The sequence below is a fragment of the Oncorhynchus nerka genome, unplaced genomic scaffold (genome assembly GCF_034236695.1).
Source record: "Oncorhynchus nerka isolate Pitt River unplaced genomic scaffold, Oner_Uvic_2.0 unplaced_scaffold_2279, whole genome shotgun sequence".
Classification (NCBI taxonomy): Eukaryota; Metazoa; Chordata; class Actinopteri; order Salmoniformes; family Salmonidae; genus Oncorhynchus; species Oncorhynchus nerka.
The window spans coordinates 1-19,073 of NW_027039016.1; the positions used below are offsets into that span (position 1 = coordinate 1).

At 39.7% G+C, this 19,073-nt stretch overlaps 1 protein-coding gene across 1 annotated transcript; it reads left to right on the top strand.

The window, feature by feature from the left end:
* The first annotated feature begins 12,125 nt into the window (after positions 1–12,125).
* LOC115127266 (kelch-like protein 34) lies at positions 12,126–17,455 on the top strand. Its single transcript, XM_029656893.2, has one exon. The coding sequence runs from the start codon at positions 12,155–12,157 to the stop codon at positions 14,246–14,248; it is 2,094 nt and encodes a 697-aa protein (XP_029512753.2). The 5' UTR covers positions 12,126–12,154; the 3' UTR covers positions 14,249–17,455.
* The last annotated feature ends 1,618 nt before the right edge of the window (positions 17,456–19,073 follow it).

The window sequence follows — 19,073 nt, forward strand, 5'->3', positions numbered from 1 at the left end:
GGTCTGTCGTAATATAATAGAGACAGTAGATCTAGCTGGTCTGTCATAATATAATAGAGACAATAGATCTAGCTGGTCTGTCATAATATAATAGTGACATAGAGACAGTAGATCTAGCTGGTTTGTCATAATATAATAGAGACAATAGATCTAGCTGGTCTGTCATAATATAATAGAGACAGTAGATCAAGACTGGTCTGTCATTCAACTGAGACTGATCTAGCTGGTCTGTATCAATATAATAGAGACAGTAGATCTAGCTCTCTCTCCTCTGCTCATCATCCTTCTAGACAGTAGATCTAGCTTGATACTGTGAACCATCAGATCCTCCTCTCCACCCTCTCCGAGTTAGCTGGCATCTAGAGACAGTAGATCTAGCTGGTCTGTCATAATATACCTGAGACAGTAGATCTAGCTGGTCTACCAGGTATAATGGCGTAGAATCCGTCTCCACACCACGTGCTCTCACCACTGGTGTCAAGATTAGGGCTCTAGAGACAGTAGATCTCCTGGTCTCGCTATACTAGCTGGTCCAAGTCACTAGGCTCTGTCATAATCTAGCTGGTCTCTCCTAATATGCTAGCAGACAGACACAGTAGATCTAGCTCCTTTCTGTCATAATGATCAGGTAGAGAAGTCGCATCTCTGCATGTCTGTCAGACATATAATAGATGACGGATCACCATCTAGCTGGTCTGTCATACGGAGCTGCTCTTCCTCCCGGGGAAGAGCCCGTTCCATGATCTAGCTGGTCTGACAACTCATTGTATCCTCCCAGAGACAGTAGATCTACCTGGTCTGTCATAATATAATAGCGACAGTATATCTAGCTGGTCTGTCATAATATAATAGAGACAGTAGATCTAGCTGGTCTGTCATAATATAATAGACAGTAGATCTAGCTGGTCTGTCATAATATAATAGTGACATAGAGACAGTAGATCTAGCTGGTCTGTCGTAATATAATAGAGACAGTAGATCTAGCTGGTCTGTCATAATATAATAGAGACAATAGATCTAGCTGGTCTGTCATAATATAATAGTGACATAGAGACAGTAGATCTAGCTGGTCTGTCGTAATATAATAGAGACAGTAGATCTAGCTGGTCTGTCATAATATAATAGAGACAATAGATCTAGCTGGTCTGTCATAATATAATAGAGACAGTAGTTTCAAGACTAGTCATTCAACTAGAGAGATCTAGCTGGTCTGTCATAATATAATAGAGACACAGTAGATCTAGCTGGTCTGTCATAATATAATAGAGACAGTAGATCTAGCTCTCTCCTCTGCTGGTCTCATCCTATAATAGAGACAGTAGATCTAGCTGTCTTGATCTGTGAACCATAGATCCTCCTCTCCACCCTCAGTAGGGCATCTCCGGCTAGCTGGTCCCAATATAATAGAGATTGCGTCTGTCTACCTAGAGACAGTAGATCTAGCTGGTCTGTCTAGAGACAGTAGATCTAGCTGGTCTGTCATAATATAATAGAGACAGTAGATCTAGCTGGTCTGTCATAATAGGAGCTAGAGACAGTAGATCTAGCTGGTCTGTCATAATATAATAGAGACAGTAGATCAAGCTGGTCTGTCATAATATAATAGAGACAGTAGATCTAGCATTGGTCTGTCATAATATAACAGACAGTAGATCTAGCTGGTCTGTCATAATATAATAGAGACAGTAGATCTAGCTGGTCTGTCATACATATAATAGAGACAGTAGATCTAGCTGGTCTGTCATAATAAATAGAGACAGTAGATCTAGCTGGTCTGTCCTCCCGGGAATAGAGACAGTAGATCTCGCCTGGTCTGTCATAATATAATAGAGACAGTAGATCTAGCTGGTCTGATATAATAGAGACAGTAGATTCTAGCTGGTCTGTAGTAATATAATAGCTGGTCTGTCATAATATAATAGAGACAGTAGATCTAGCTGGTCTGTCATAATATAATAGAGACAGTAGATCTAGCTGGTCTGTCATAATAATATAATAGAGACAGTAGATCTAGCTGGTCTGTCATAATATAATAGAGACAGTAGATCTACTGGTCTGTCATAATATAATAGAGACAGTAGATCTAGCTGGTCTGTCATAATATAATAGAGACAGTAGATCTAGCTGGTCTGTCATAATATAATAGAGACAGTAGATCTAGCTGGTCTGTCATAATATAATAGAGACAGTAGATCTAGCTGGTCTGTCATAATATAATAGAGACAGTAGATCTAGCTGGTCTGTCATAATATAATAGAGACAGTAGATCTAGCTGGTCTGTCATAATATAATAGAGACAGTAGATCTAGCTGGTCTGTCATAATAGAATAGAGACAGTAGATCTAGCTGGTCTGTCATAATATAATAGAGACAGTAGATCTAGCTGGTCTGTCATAATATAATAGAGACAGTAGATCTAGCTGGTCTGTCATAATAGAATAGAGACAGTAGATCTAGCTGGTCTGTCATAATATAATAGAGATTGTAGATTACCCTGGTCTGTCATAGTATAATAGAGGCAGTAGAGCTAGCTGGTCTGTCATAATATAATAGAGACAGTAGATCTAGCTGGTCTGTCATAATATAATAGAGACAGTAGATCTAGCTGGTCTGTCATAATATAATAGAGACAGTAGATCTAGCTGGTCTGTCATAATATAATAGAGACAGTAGATCTAGCTGGTCTGTCATAATATAATAGAGACAGTAGATCTAGCTGGTCTGTCATAATAGAATAGAGACAGTAGATCTAGCTGGTCTGTCATAATATAATAGAGACAGTAGATCTAGCTGGTCTGTCATAATATAATAGAGACAGTAGATCTAGCTGGTCTGTCATAATATAATAGAGACAGTAGATCTAGCTGGTCTACTGTCAGTAGATCTAGCTGGTCTGTCATAATATAATAGAGACAGTAGATCTAGCTGGTCTGTCATAATATAATAGAGACAGTAGATCTAGCTGGTCTGTCATAATATAATAGAGACAGTAGATCTAGCTGGTCTGTCATAATATAATAGAGACAGTAGATCTAGCTGGTCTGTCATAATATAATAGACAGTAGATCTAGCTGGTCTGTCATAATATAATAGAGACAGTAGATCTAGCTGGTCTGTCATAATATAATAGAGACAGTAGATCTAGCTGGTCTGTCATAATATAATAGAGACAGTAGATCTAGCTGGTCTGTCATATAGAATAGAGACAGTAGATCTAGCTGGTCTGTCATAATATAATAGAGACAGTAGATCTAGCTGGTCTGTCATATATATAATAGAGACAGTAGATCTAGCTGGTCTGTCATAATATAATAGAGACAGTAGATCTAGCTGGTCTGTCATAATATAATAGAGACAGTAGATCTAGCTGGTCTGTCATAATATAATAGAGACAGTAGATCTAGCTGGTCTGTCATAATATAATAGAGACAGTAGATCTAGCTGGTCTGTCATAATATAATAGAGACAGTAGATCTAGCTGGTCTGTCATATAAAAATAGGGCCAGTAGATCTAGCTGGTCTGTCATAGTACAATAAGGACAGTAGATCTAGCTGGTCTGTCATAATATAATAGATCTAGCTGGTCTGTCATAATATAATAGAGACAGTAGATCTAGCTGGTCTGTCATCAAATATAATAGAGACAGTAGATCTAGCTGGTCTGTCATAATAGAATAGAGACAGTAGTCTGTCATAATAGAATAGAGACAGTAGATCTAGCTGGTCTGTCAAATTAGAATAGAGACAGTAGATCTAGCTGGTCTGTCATAATATAATAGAGACAGTAGATCTAGCTGGTCTGTCATAATATAATAGAGACATAGAGACAGTAGATCTAGCTGGTCTGTTATAATATAATAGAGACAGTAGATCTAGCTGGTCTGTCATAATATAATAGAGACAGTAGATCTAGCTGGTCTGTCATAATATAATAGAGACAATAGATCTAGCTGGTCTGTCATAATATAATAGAGACAGTAGATCTAGCTGGTCTGTCATAATATAATAGAGACAGTAGATCTAGCTGGTCTGTCATAATATAATAGAGACAGTAGATCTAGCTGGTCTGTCATAATATAATAGAGACAGTAGATCTAGCTGGTCTGTCATAATATAATAGTGACATAGAGACAGTAGATCTAGCTGGTCTGTCATAATATAATAGAGACAGTAGATCTAGCTGGTCTGTCATAATATAATAGAGACAGTAGATCTAGCTGGTCTGTCATAATATAATAGTGACATAGAGACAGTAGATCTAGCTGGTCTGTCGTAATATAATAGAGACAGTAGATCTAGCTGGTCTGTCATAATATAATAGAGACAGTAGATCTAGCTGGTCTGTCATAATATAATAGAGACAGTAGTTTAGCTGGTCTGTCAAATAGAGAATAGAGACAGTAGATCTGTAATCAATAGAGACAGTAGATCTAGCTGGTCTGTCATAATATAATAGAGACAGTAGATCTAGCTGGTCTGTCATCATATAATAGAGACAGTAGAGATATAGAGAATGAACCATCAGATCTAGCTGGTCTGTCATAATATAATAGAGACATCTAGATCTAGCTGGTCTGTCATATTATAATACCTGACAGTAGATCCTACCAGGTCTGTCATAATATAATAGAGACAGTAGAGCTATTGAATGGTCTGTCTCCATATAATAGAGACAGTAGATCACCTGGTCTGTCATGTCCCCTGGCTCTGATCTAGCTGGTCTCCTATATAATATAGACAAGTCACTTGGTCTGTCATAACCTCACATGGTCTAGATCTAGCTGGTCTGTCATAATACACACAGACAGTAATCTAGCTGGTCTGTCTATGATCAGGTAGAGAATAGATCTAGCTGGTCTGTCATAACATATCAGTGTAGATGACGGATCACCACTGGTCTGTCAAATGAAATAGAGGCAAGATCTAGCTGGTCTGTCTTATAATAGAGAAGTAGACTGCTGGTCTGTCATGATCTAGAGACAGTCACTGGTCTGTCATATTATAATCCTCCTCCCAGTAGCGCTAGAACCTGGCGTGATCCTGGACAACACCCTGTCAGTAGATCTAGCTGGTCTGTCATAATATAATAGAGACAGTAGATCTAGCTGGTCTGTCATAATATAATAGAGACAGTAGATCTAGCTGGTCTGTCATAATATAATAGAGACAGTAGATCTAGCTGGTCTGTCATAATATAATAGAGACAGTAGATCTAGCTGGTCTGTCATAATATAATAGAGACAGTAGATCTAGCTGGTCTGTCATAATATAATAGAGACAGTAGATCTAGCTGGTCTGTCATAATATAATAGAGACAGTAGATCTAGCTGGTCTGTCATAATATAATAGAGACAGTAGATCTAGCTGGTCTGTCATAATATAATAGAGACAGTAGATCTAGCTGGTCTGTCATAATATAATAGAGACAGTAGATCTAGCTGGTCTGTCATAATATAATAGAGACAGTAGATCTAGCTGGTCTGTCATAATATAATAGAGACAGTAGATCTAGCTGGTCTGTCATAATATAATAGAGACAGTAGATCTAGCTGGTCTGTCATAATATAATAGAGACAGTAGATCTAGCTGGTCTGTCATAATATAATAGAGACAGTAGATCTAGCTGGTCTGTCATAATATAATAGAGACAGTAGATCTAGCTGGTATGTCATAGAGACAGTAGATCTAGCTGGTCTGTCATAGAATAGAAACAGTAGATCTAGCTGGTCTGTCATAATACAATAGAGACAGTAGAGCTAGCTGGTCTCTCATAATATAATAGAGACAGTAGATCTAGCTGGTCTGTCATAATATAATAGATCTAGCTGGTCTGTCATAATATAAGAGACAGTAGATCTAGCTGGTCTGTCATAATACAATAGAGACAGTAGATCTAGCTGGTCTGTCATAATATAATAGAGACAGTAGATCTAGCTGGTCTGTCATAATATAATAGACAGTAGATCTAGCTGGTCTGTCATAATATAATAGAGACAGTAGATCTAGCTGGTCTGTCATAATATAATAGAGACAGTAGATCTAGCTGGTCTGTCAAAATATAATAGAGACAGTAGATCTAGCTGGTCTGTCATAATATAATAGAGACAGTAGATCTAGCTGGTCTGTCATAATATAATAGAGACAGTAGATCTAGCTGGTCTGTCATAATATAATAGAGACAGTAGATCTAGCTGGTCTGTCATAATATAATAGAGACAGTAGATCTAGCTGGTCTGTCATAATATAATAGAGACAGTAGATCTAGCTGGTCTGTCATAATATAATAGAGACAGTAGATCTAGCTGGTCTGTCATAATATAATAGAGACAGTAGATCTAGCTGGTCTGTCATAATATAATAGAGACAGTAGATCTAGCTGGTCTGTCATAATATAATAGAGACAGTAGATCTAGCTGGTCTGTCATAATATAATAGAGACAGTAGATCTAGCTGGTCTGTCATAATATAATAGAGACAGTAGATCTAGCTGGTCTGTCATAATATAATAGAGACAGTAGATCTAGCTGGTCTGTCATAATATAATAGAGACAGTAGATCTAGCTGGTCTGTCATAATATAATAGAGAGAGTAGATCTAGCTGGTCTTTCATAATAGAATAGAGACAGTAGATCTAGCTGGTCTGTCATATTATAATAGAGAGAGTAGATTTAGCTGGTCTTTCATAATAGAATAGAGACAGTAGATCTAGCTGGTCTGTCATAATATAATAGAGACAGTAGATCTAGCTGGTCTGTCATAATATAATAGAGACAGTAGATCTAGCTGGTCTGTCATAATATAATAGAGACAGTAGATCTAGCTGGTCTGTCATAATATAATAGAGACAGTAGATCTAGCTGGTCTGTCATAATATAATAGAGACAGTAGATCTAGCTGGTCTGTCATAATATAATAGAGACAGTAGATCTAGCTGGTCTGTCATAATATAATAGAGACAGTAGATCTAGCTGGTCTGTCATAATATAATAGAGACAGTAGATCTAGCTGGTCTGTCATAATATAATAGAGACAGTAGATCTAGCTGGTCTGTCATAATATAATAGAGACAGTAGATCTAGCTGGTCTGTCATAATATAATAGAGACAGTAGATCTAGCTGGTCTGTCATAATATAATAGAGACAGTAGATCTAGCTGGTCTGTCATAATATAATAGAGACAGTAGATCTAGCTGGTCTGTCATAATATATAGAGACAGTAGATCTAGCTGGTCTGTCATAATTATAATAGAGACAGTAGATCTAGCTGGTCTGTCATAATATAATAGAGACAGTAGATCTAGCTGGTCTGTCATAATATAATAGAGACAGTAGATCTAGCTGGTCTGTCATAATATAATAGAGACAGTAGATCTAGCTGGTCTGTCATAACACAATAGAGACAGTAGATCTAGCTGGTCTGTCATAATATAATAGAGACAGTAGATCTAGCTGGTCTGTCATAATATAATAGAGTGTAGATCTAGCTGGTCTGTTATAATATAATAAAGACAGTAGATCTAGCTGGTCTGTCATAATATAATAAAGACAGTAGATCTAGCTGGTCTGTCATAATATAATAGAATAGAGACAGTAGATCTAGCTGGTCTGTCATAATATAATAGAGCCAGTAGATCTAGCTGGTCTGCCATAATATAATAGAGACAGTAGATCTAGCTGGTCTGTCATAATATAATAGAGACAGTAGATCTAGCTGGTCTGTCATAATATAATAGAGACAGTAGATCTAGCTGGTCTGTCATAATATAATAGAGACAGTAGATCTAGCTGGTCTGTCATAATATAATAGAGACAGTAGATCTAGCTGGTCTGTCATAATATAATAGAGACAGTAGATCTAGCTGGTCTGTCATAATATAATAGAGACAGTAGATCTAGCTGGTCTGTCATAAGCTGGTCTGTATAATAGAGACAGTAGATCTAGCTGGTCTGTCATAATATAATAGAGACAGTAGATCTAGCTGGTCTGTCATAATATAATAGAGACAGTAGATCTAGCTGGTCTGTCATAATATAATAGAGACAGTAGATCTAGCTGGTCTGTCATAATATAATAGAGACAGTAGATCTAGCTGGTCTGTCATAATATAATAGAGACAGTAGATCTAGCTGGTCTGTCATAATATAATAGAGACAGTAGATCTAGCTGGTCTGTCATAATATAATAGAGACAGTAGATCTAGCTGGTCTGTCATAATATAATAGAGACAGTAGATCTAGCTGGTCTGTCATAATATAATAGAGACAGTAGATCTAGCTGGTCTGTCATAATATAATAGAGACAGTAGATCTAGCTGGTCTGTCATAATATAATAGAGACAGTAGATCTAGCTGGTCTGTCATAATATAATAGAGACAGTAGATCTAGCTGGTCTGTCATAATATAATAGAGACAGTAGATCTAGCTGGTCTGTCATATATATAATAGAGACAGTAGATCTAGCTGGTCTGTCATAATAGAATAGAGACAGTAGATCTAGCTGGTCTGTCATAATATAATAGAGACAGTAGATCTAGCTGGTCTGTCATAGTATAATAGAGGACAGTAGATCTAGCTGGTCTGTCATAATATAATAGAGACAGTAGATCTAGCTGGTCTGTCATAATATAATAGAGACAGTAGATCTAGCTGGTCTGTCATAATATAATAGAGACAGTAGATCTAGCTGGTCTGTCATAATATAATAGAGACAGTAGATCTAGCTGGTCTGTCATAATATAATAGAGACAGTAGATCTAGCTGGTCTGTCATAATATAATAGAGACAGTAGATCTAGCTGGTCTGTCATAATATAATAGAGACAGTAGATCTAGCTGGTCTGTCATAATAGAATAGAGACAGTAGATCTAGCTGGTCTGTCATAATATAATAGAGACAGTAGATCTAGCTGGTCTGTCATAATATAATAGAGACAGTAGATCTAGCTAGTCTGGTCTGTCATAATATAATAGAGACAGTAGATCTAGCTGGTCTGTCATAATATAATAGAGACAGTAGATCTAGCTGGTCTGTCATAATATAATAGAGACAGTAGATCTAGCTGGTCTGTCATAATATAATAGAGACAGTAGATCTAGCTGGTCTGTCATAATATAATAGAGACAGTAGATCTAGCTGGTCTGTCATAATATAATAGAGACAGTAGATCTAGCTGGTCTGTCAAATTAGAATAGAGACAGTAGATCTAGCTGGTCTGTCATAATATAATAGAGACAGTAGATCTAGCTGGTCTGTCATAATATAATAGAGACAGTAGATCTAGCTGGTCTGTCATAATATAATAGAGACAGTAGATCTAGCTGGTCTGTCATAATATAATAGAGACAGTAGATCTAGCTGGTCTGTCATAATATAATAGAGACAGTAGATCTAGCTGGTCTGTCATAATATAATAGAGACAGTAGATCTAGCTGGTCTGTCATAATATAATAGAGACAGTAGATCTAGCTGGTCTGTCATAATATAATAGAGACAGTAGATCTAGCTGGTCTGTCATAATATAATAGAGACAGTAGATCTAGCTGGTCTGTCATAATATAATAGAGACAGTAGATCTAGCTGGTCTGTCATAATATAATAGAGACAGTAGATCTAGCTGGTCTGTCATAATATAATAGAGACAGTAGATCTAGCTGGTCTGTCATAATATAATAGAGACAGTAGATCTAGCTGGTCTGTCATAATTATAATAGAGACAGTAGATCTAGCTGGTCTGTCATAATATAATAGAGACAGTAGATCTAGCTGGTCTGTCATAATATAATAGAGACAGTAGATCTAGCTGGTCTGTCATAATATAATAGAGACAGTAGATCTAGCTGGTCTGTCATAATATAATAGAGACAGTAGATCTAGCTGGTCTGTCATAATATAATAGAGACAGTAGATCTAGCTGGTCTGCTGGTCTGTAATATAATAGAGACAGTAGATCTAGCTGGTCTGTCATAATATAATAGAGACAGTAGATCTAGCTGGTCTGTCATAATATAATAGAGACAGTAGATCTAGCTGGTCTGTCATAATATAATAGAGACAGTAGATCTAGCTGGTCTGTCATAATATAATAGAGACAGTAGATCTAGCTGGTCTGTCATAATATAATAGAGACAGTAGATCTAGCTGGTCTGTCATAATATAATAGAGACAGTAGATCTAGCTGGTCTGTCATAATATAATAGAGACAGTAGATCTAGCTGGTCTGTCATAATATAATAGAGACAGTAGATCTAGCTGGTCTGTCATAATATAATAGAGACAGTAGATCTAGCTGGTCTGTCATATTATAATAGAGACAGTAGATCTAGCTGGTCTGTCATAATATAACAGTAGATCTAGCTGGTCTGTCATAATATAATAGAGACAGTAGATCTAGCTGGTCTGTCATAATATAATAGAGACAGTAGATCTAGCTGGTCTGTCATAATATAATAGAGACAGTAGATCTAGCTGGTCTGTCATAATATAATAGAGACAGTAGATCTAGCTGGTCTGTCATAATATAATAGAGACAGTAGATCTAGCTGGTCTGTCATAATATAATAGAGACAGTAGATCTAGCTGGTCTGTCAAATTAGAATAGAGACAGTAGATCTAGCTGGTCTGTCATAATATAATAGAGACAGTAGATCTAGCTGGTCTGTCATAATATAATAGAGACAGTAGATCTAGCTGGTCTGTCATAATATAATAGAGACAGTAGATCTAGCTGGTCTGTCATAATATAATAGAGACAGTAGATCTAGCTGGTCTGTCATAATATAATAGAGACAGTAGATCTAGCTGGTCTGTCATAATATAATAGAGACAGTAGATCTAGCTGGTCTGTCATAATATAATAGAGACAGTAGATCTAGCTGGTCTGTCATACTATAATAGAGACATAGAGACAGTAGATTTAGCTGGTCTTTCATAATAGAATAGAGACAGTAGATCTAGCTGGTCTGTCATAATATAATAGAGATTGTAGATTAACCTGGTCTGTCATAGTATAATAGAGGCAGTAGAGCTAGCTGGTCTGTCATAATATAATAGAGACAGTAGATCTAGCTGGTCTGTCATATTATAATAGAGACAGTAGATGTAGCTGGTCTGTCAAAATATAATAGGGTCCAGTTCAGATGGGGTCCAGTTCATATAGAGTTAAATAATTTGTAGAAATGGAACATCCAAGTCATGTTTCTATTCCTGTAGTAATGCTGTAGTCAGGGTGATGTTGGTAGATAGCTCCTGTGGACACTCTGGACTCTTCAGTGCTGACTAATAGCTCTATTTACCCCTGAGGTCATCTACCGTGTGTGTGTGTGTGTGTGTGTGTGTGTGTGTGTGTGTGTGTGTGTGTGTGTGTGTGTGTGTGTGTGTGTGTGTGTGTGTGTGTGTGTGTGTGTGTGTGTGTGTGTGTGTGTGTGTGTGTGTGTGTGTGTGTGTGTGTGTGTGTGTGTGTGTGTGTGTGTGTGTGTGTGTGTGTGTGTGTGTGTGTGTGTGTGTGTGTGTGTTTGTGCAGACCCTATCTTGAATATAGAGGAAAGGGCAGCGTGCGTACACACACACAAATAAACACACACACTGACCCACACACACACATACAAACACACACTGACGCACACATACACACACACTGACACCCACACTCACATACAAATACACACACATGCAAACACACACACTGATACACACATACATACAAACACACACACTGACACCCACAAACACACTTACAAACACACACACATACAAACACACAAGGACACACACACAATGACACATACACACACACTGACGCACACACACACACTGACACCCATACACACATACAAATACACACACATACTGTACAAACACACACACGCACACATGATGACCTCTTACACAAATAGACAATAACACAAATATGAAAGCATGCAGACAGAGATGGGGACAGATCTGGGGTGTATCATTGGGTCAGGGGACGTGGCGGTGTGTGCGGGTGTGTGGGAGTTTTACTGGGTGTGGGTGTGCGAGCATGTCTGTTTATTGGTGGCTGTGAGCCTGTGTCTGGGTGTGTGTGAGTTCAGAGGTGGTGGTTAAAACTCCTGTCACAGTGATAACGTGTCAAATGCCAGCGGGTGCAGACAGAGACACACAGAGACAGAGAAACCAATGACCGACACTCATCTCTCTTGTCCTCTCCCTCACCTCTCTCTTGTCTTCTCTCTCTTTCTCTCTCTCTCTTTCTTCTCTCTCAATCTCCATCTTTCGCAATCTCTCTCTCACTCTTTCTCTTCTCTCTCAATCTCCATCTTTCGCAATCTTCTCTCTCTCTTTTCTCTCTCTCTCTCTCACTCTCTTCTCTCTCTCTCTCTTCTCTCTCTTTCTCTCAATCTCTTTCTCCTCTCTCTCACACACTTCTCTCTCAATCTCGCACTCAATCTATCCCTCTCTCTCTCTACTTTCTTTATGGAGAGTTACTCTCTCCTACACAGTTCTTACCAGAGTTCTGTTCTTTTCTCCGGCTTCGGGAAGCTGCGCTCTGACAGGAGGCTGTGTGATGTTGTCTTGGAGACGGGAGGCATGTCCTTCCCGTGTCACCGCGTCCTATTGGCCAGTTCCAGCCAGTATTTCTGGTGTTTGTTTGGTGAGAAGATGGAGGAGAGGATAGCTGCTAGCATTAGACTCCCGGCGCTAACTCCTGCAGGACTAGAGACTGTTCTGGACTTCCTGTACTCTGGATGGCTCAGCCTATCAGCTACCTCACTGCCCGTTGTTCTGGAGACTGCCAGGTACCTTCAGGTGGACACAGCTGTGTCGCTATGCGAGCGCTTCCTTAGCGACGGGCTGTCGCTGAGGACCTCATGTTTCTATGCCAACCTGGCTGAGCACCACTTCCTGCCTGACGCGCTGGCAGCCGCCAATCAAATCATCGCCATAGAGATGGCCACTTTGCTACGGGAGGACAGGGAGGGGCTTCTGGGGCTGAACGTCCAATCACTAACGGATGTGCTGGACAGGGATGAACTACCTGGTGTCAAGGAGGTGGAGCTACTGAAACTTGTGCTGGATTGGCTGGATGCTAACCAGCCTCTCCCATTGGTCCGCTGTAACCTGCTGCTCAGCCGACTCCGTTTTGGATTGGTTACTCCCTCTGACATCACAACAATAAGCCCTGCCCACACCAACATGAACACGCCCCTGATGAGGAGTAAGGTGACGCAGGCGCTGGAGTATCATTGGCTGGGCTCAGCTAGACCAATAAGACAGAGCCGACACTCCTCCCTCAGAGCAGCAGCCAACCACGTGCTCCTAGTGGGGGGTGGGCCCAGCACTGATTGGCCACAGCAGCAGGTGCTCACCTTCGACCTTAGAGACAGGAAGTGGTCATCATTGAGCGCTGGTCTCCCACGACGACTGAAGAACCACTGTGTGTGCTGCGTCGGGGGGTTCCTGTTTGTGATTGGAGGAGAAGAGGTGAAGGGCGGAGCAGAGTGGGGCGAAGGGAAGTCTGTTTCTATGATGACAACTAATTGTGTGTGGCGATACGATCCTCGCTTTGCATGCTGGGAGGAAGCGGACCCCATGCTGGAGAGGAGATCCCAGTTCAGCTGCTGTGTTGTAGACCATGTCATCTACACTATAGGGGGAACACACACACACTCAGACACACACTCCTGCCTGGCCTCAGTGGAGTTCTATGACATGGCAGCAGGTCATTGGCGGAGAGGAATTTCTCTGCCCCGCCCCCTTTATGGCCATGCCTCGGTCACCCTGGGAACTGGAATCCTAATGTCTGGTGGTAGACATGGCAACCAGGACCGTACACAGGTCAGTATCCAGGAGGGTAATCAGGGCAACTGTGAGGTCCTCTTCCTAAATATGGTTGCTAGGGGTGGAGTTTGGGAGAAGCGAGCACCGATGTCCATTGGCCGTTTCGGTCACCGCATGGCAACTGTTGCTGGATGTGTCTACGCGTTACTAGGAATGTACGAGCACTACTGCGATATTGAGCGATATGACTCACTCGCTGACCAGTGGACACGCCTTCGCCCAGTACTCATTGGCTCGTTCGACTACGGACTGGTGGCAACAGCAAATGGGAGGCTGCTGCTGTTCGGAGGCAGGAAATGGCGGGATGGACAGGAAGTGAGCGTAGCAGGTGTTCTAGAATATGACACAGAGAGAGACCGTTGGGCCGAGATCTGTCAGCTACACACTCCTCTGACTGGAACACAATGTGTTGTGATGGCTCTGTCAGACTAACACACATCAGACTGGAACACAATATACAGGGAGTAGAAAATAACATGGCTATATACAGGGAGTAGAAAATAACATGGCTATATACAGGGAGTAGAAAATAACATGGCTATATACAGGGAGTAGAAATAACATGGCTATATACAGGGAGTAGGAATAACATGGATATATACAGGGAGTAGGAATAACATGGATATATACAGGGAGTAGAAAATAACATGGCTATATACAGGGAGTAGAAAATAACATGGCTATATACAGGGAGTAGAAAATAACATGGCTATATACAGGGAGTAGAAAATAACATGGCTATATACAGGGAGTACCAGGTAATAACATGGATATATACAGGGAGTACCAGGTAATAACATGGCTATATACAGTAAGTAGAAAATAACATGGCTATATACAGGAAGTAGAGAATAACATCGTTATATACAGGGAGTAGAAAATAACATGGTTATATACAGGAAGTAGAAAATAACATGGTTATATACAGGGAGTAGAAAATAACATGGTTATATACAGGAAGTAGAAAATAACATGGTTATATACAGGAAGTAGAGAATAACATGGTTATATACAGGGAGTAGAAAATAACATGGTTATATACAGGAAGTAGAAAATAACATGGTTATATACAGGAAGTAGAGAATAACATGGTTATATACAGGGAGTAGAAAATAACATGGCTATATACAGGAAGTAGAGAATAACATGGTTATATACAGGGAGTAGAAAATAACATGGCTATATACAGGAAGTAGAAAATAACATGGTTATATACAGGAAGTAGAAAATAGCATGGCTATTTACAGGGAGTAGAAAATAACATGGCTACAGTGGTTCTTCCTTTAAAAGTTGCGTTGTACTGCCACACAGCTTGAGGGCTGCTGCGGATTGCACGTTATTTAAGTATCAGCCATTGTTGCCATTAAGGCTAGTTAGTATTAATGCTAGTTAATACTAGTTTGACCACCAGAGGGAATGTTTGAGAAGCATTTGACTGTATTAATATTGGCTGGACTAGAGTTTTTTTTTTGTAAGAACATAGTATATGTGATTGATTTAGCTTAATTCATTTGATTAATATTATGGTGTTTCTATTCCAAGAAAAATGAAAAACGAAACCCTCAGGGTTTCCATTAGGAAAATATGGCACTGTACAACGCTGTACTAAGTGACTGCGAGTGAAGAGGAAAATAATCCTAATATTTCTACACCCTAATTGCAGGCTAACCAATACCCAAACAGAGATTCAGTGAAAATTTAAATCTCATTGATTTATTAAGACCAGTCCCCATTGATTTATCACTACCAGTCCCCATTGATTTATCACTACCAGTCCCCATTGATATATCACTACCAGTCCCCATTGATTTATCACTACCAGTCCCCATTGATTTATCACTACCAGTCCCCATTGATTTATTAAGACCAGTCCCCATTGATTTATCACTACCAGTCCCCATTGATTTATCACTACCAGTCTCCATTGATATATCACTACCAGTCCCCATTGATTTATCACTACCAGTCTCCTTTGATATATCACTACCAGTCCCCATTGATTTATTAAGACCAGTCCCCATTGATTTATCACTACCAGTCCCCATTGATTTATCACTACCAGTCCCCATTGATATATCACTACCAGTCCCCATTGATTTATCACTACCAGTCCCCATTGATTTATCACTACCAGTCCCCATTGATATATCACTACCAGTCCCCATTGATTTATCACTACCAGTCCCCATTGATTTATCACTACCAGTCCCCATTGATTTATTAAGACCAGTCCCCATTGATTTATCACTACCAGTCCCCATTGATTTATCACTACCAGTCTCCATTGATATATCACTACCAGTCCCCATTGATTTATCACTACCAGTCTCCATTGATTTATCACTACCAGTCCCCATTGATATATCACTACCAGTCCCCATTGATTTATCACTACCAGTCCCCATTGATTTATCACTACCAGTCTCCATTGATTTATCACTACCAGTCCCCATTGATATATCACTACCAGTCCCCATTGATTTATCACTACCAGTCTCCATTGATTTATCACTACCAGTCCCCATTGATATATCACTACCAGTCCCCATTGATTTATCACTACCAGTCCCCATTGATATATCACTACCAGTCCCCATTGATATATCACTACCAGTCCCCATTGATTTATCACTACCAGTCCCCATTGATATATCACTACCAGTCCCCATTGATATATCACTACCAGTCCCCATTGATTTATCACTACCAGTCTCCATTGATTTATCACTACCAGTCCCCATTGATATATCACTACCAGTCCCCATTGATTTATCACTACCAGTCCCCATTGATATATCACTACCAGTCCCCATTGATTTATCACTACCAGTCCCCATTGATATATCACTACCAGTCTCCATTGATTTATCACTACCAGTCCCCATTGATTTATCACTACCAGTCCCCATTGATTTACCACTACCAGTCCCCATTGATTTATCACTACCAGTCCCCATTGATTTACCACTACCAGTCCCCATTGATTTATTAAGACCAGTCCCCATGCTCAGAGCAGCACAAAACGATGCTGAAATAGTTGACCACATGCCATGTTCAAATCCTATCATAACAATTGGATGACTTTGTTCCAGTAAGAAACAATTTGTTGCCTTCATTAGACTACTTTATTCTGAAAAATTAATCTGTAAATCTGCCAAGCCTATAAGCAAAGATGAACTGGTCAAGGCCATCAAGACGTTTTGGCTTTGAGAAAATGACGATACAACAATGAAACAAATACATTGATCACCTCAGCAAGGTTTTGCCAGTGGTCGTGGATCTGGGGGGAAGTGCAACTAAAATGTAGCTGAGATGTACTGTACAGTAGTGGAAATAAACATCTGTATTTTAGAAGTATTTTTTATTGTTATTTTATTAACGAAAGCATAAAGATGTTGATGAACATATACTGTGTTAAACTTTAGAGTACTTAAGCATCGAATACATTGCAAGTTGGGTGGATTTTCACACCTACAGTGGCCGGGCTATTAAACTAATCGTGGATAACAGATCGGCTCTCGGAACTCATTCTGCGTCTTTCTTCAATATGCTTTAAATGTCACAAATATTTGAACCCAACATGAGCAGATGAACAGAAGGTCAAAACATGTATTCATTAAAGACTGTCAGAAAGAATGTTGGTACTTATTTGTTTTGATTCCAAAACCTTTTACGGGTAATCCAATAATAATTGGTATGACACGGCTCTCGGAACTCATTAAGAGGCGGTGGGCTTTTGGTTTCTCACCCTCTAAAACAGAAATAAATCATTCTAAATTTACCATATGAAAATACTTGCAGATCATTTCATTCTAAATTAATATCTAAGGGGTTGTCACGCCCTGACCGTAGAGAGCTTTTTATGTGTCTATTTTTAAGTTGGTCAGGGTGTGATTTGGGTGGCATTCTATGCTCTTTTTGTATGTGTTTGTATTTCTTTGTTTTGGCCTGGTATGGTTCTCAATCAGGGACAGCTGTCGATCGTTGTCTCTGATTGAGAACCATACTTAGGTAGCTTTTCCCCACAGGGTTTTTGTGGGTAGTTGTTTTCCGTATCAGTGTTTGCATCTTATGGGACTGTTTTTTGTTTAATTTATTCTCTTGTTATTTTTGTATTTAGTGTTCAGTTCAAAAAATAATATGAACACTTACCCAAGGCACCTTGGTCCTCCACTCCTTCCAACAGCTGTTACAGAGGTGTTTTTTGTTAGGGCAAATCTGGTCTGTGAGAATATCTAAGGGGCTTTTATATAATTACAACGCAGGGTTAATAATAATAATAATCGTTGGATAACAGATCGGCTCTCGGAGCTCATTAAGAGGTGGCTTGTATCTTCAATATGCTTTAAATGCCAAAATGTCACAAATAATGCTGACAAATCATCGCTGGACTCTCATTCGATTTCTTCTTCACGTCAACAAATAAGGACTCTGCGTTTCAGAAACTCACTTTATGTAGAGTGGCTACAGTACACTGTGGTAAATAAAGCAGTTTAGAATGATTTATTTCTGTTTTAGAGGGTGAGAAACCAAAAGCCCACTGTGCCTAATTTTAGAAAATTGTCAGTCCGATAGATCAGCGTTCTAACTTCCCCTACATTTGTGTTTTGTTACATTTGTTACAGTTTGTGTGTTTATTTATTGGTGGGGACATTTTATTCTTCAATGCTTTGGCACGACTTGCGTTCGCTGAATGCAACTAAACAGCACCTCACACTTGTAGATGATCTACTGGTGTATGTTTCAGAAACCGACACCGCTTGAAGGTGGGTGGTTCCTAAAACACAGAGGGGGATAATGATAGCCCATGCCCACGAAGAGCCATGTGGAGGCCATCGGGGGGTCAAGGTTACATGTGAAACATTGCGACAAGTGGCCTATTGGCCTCACATTGAACAATACGTGGCACAGTACGTGTTTGCTGCCAGTTTCAACTACTTCACAGACCACCCCTGCAACGCAAGGGTGTGTCTTACCCCTGGAGCTCGATCCAGATTGACTGGGTCGGCCCAGTTGCCAGGTCAGCCAGAGGCAACAAGTATCTCCTCACAGTGACTTGCGCCTTCACAAAGTGGGTGGAGTGCCTGCCGGCGACCAATGACACAGCGGAAACCACTGCCGTTCTTTTGCTAAACCACGTTGTCAGTCGTTTCAGCCTGCCAGGAGAAACCGGGATCAGCGACAGAGGAACCCACTTTTCAGCAGCTGTAATGACCGAACTGTGGAGGCTTCTGGGAGTCAAAGCTAAACTCCACAT

What these genes read in the sequence shown, in the direction of transcription:
- LOC115127266 (XM_029656893.2), top strand. Translation starts at nt 12,155, where the DNA reads ATGACCGACACTCATCTCTCTTGTCCTCTCCCTCACCTCTCTCTTGTC.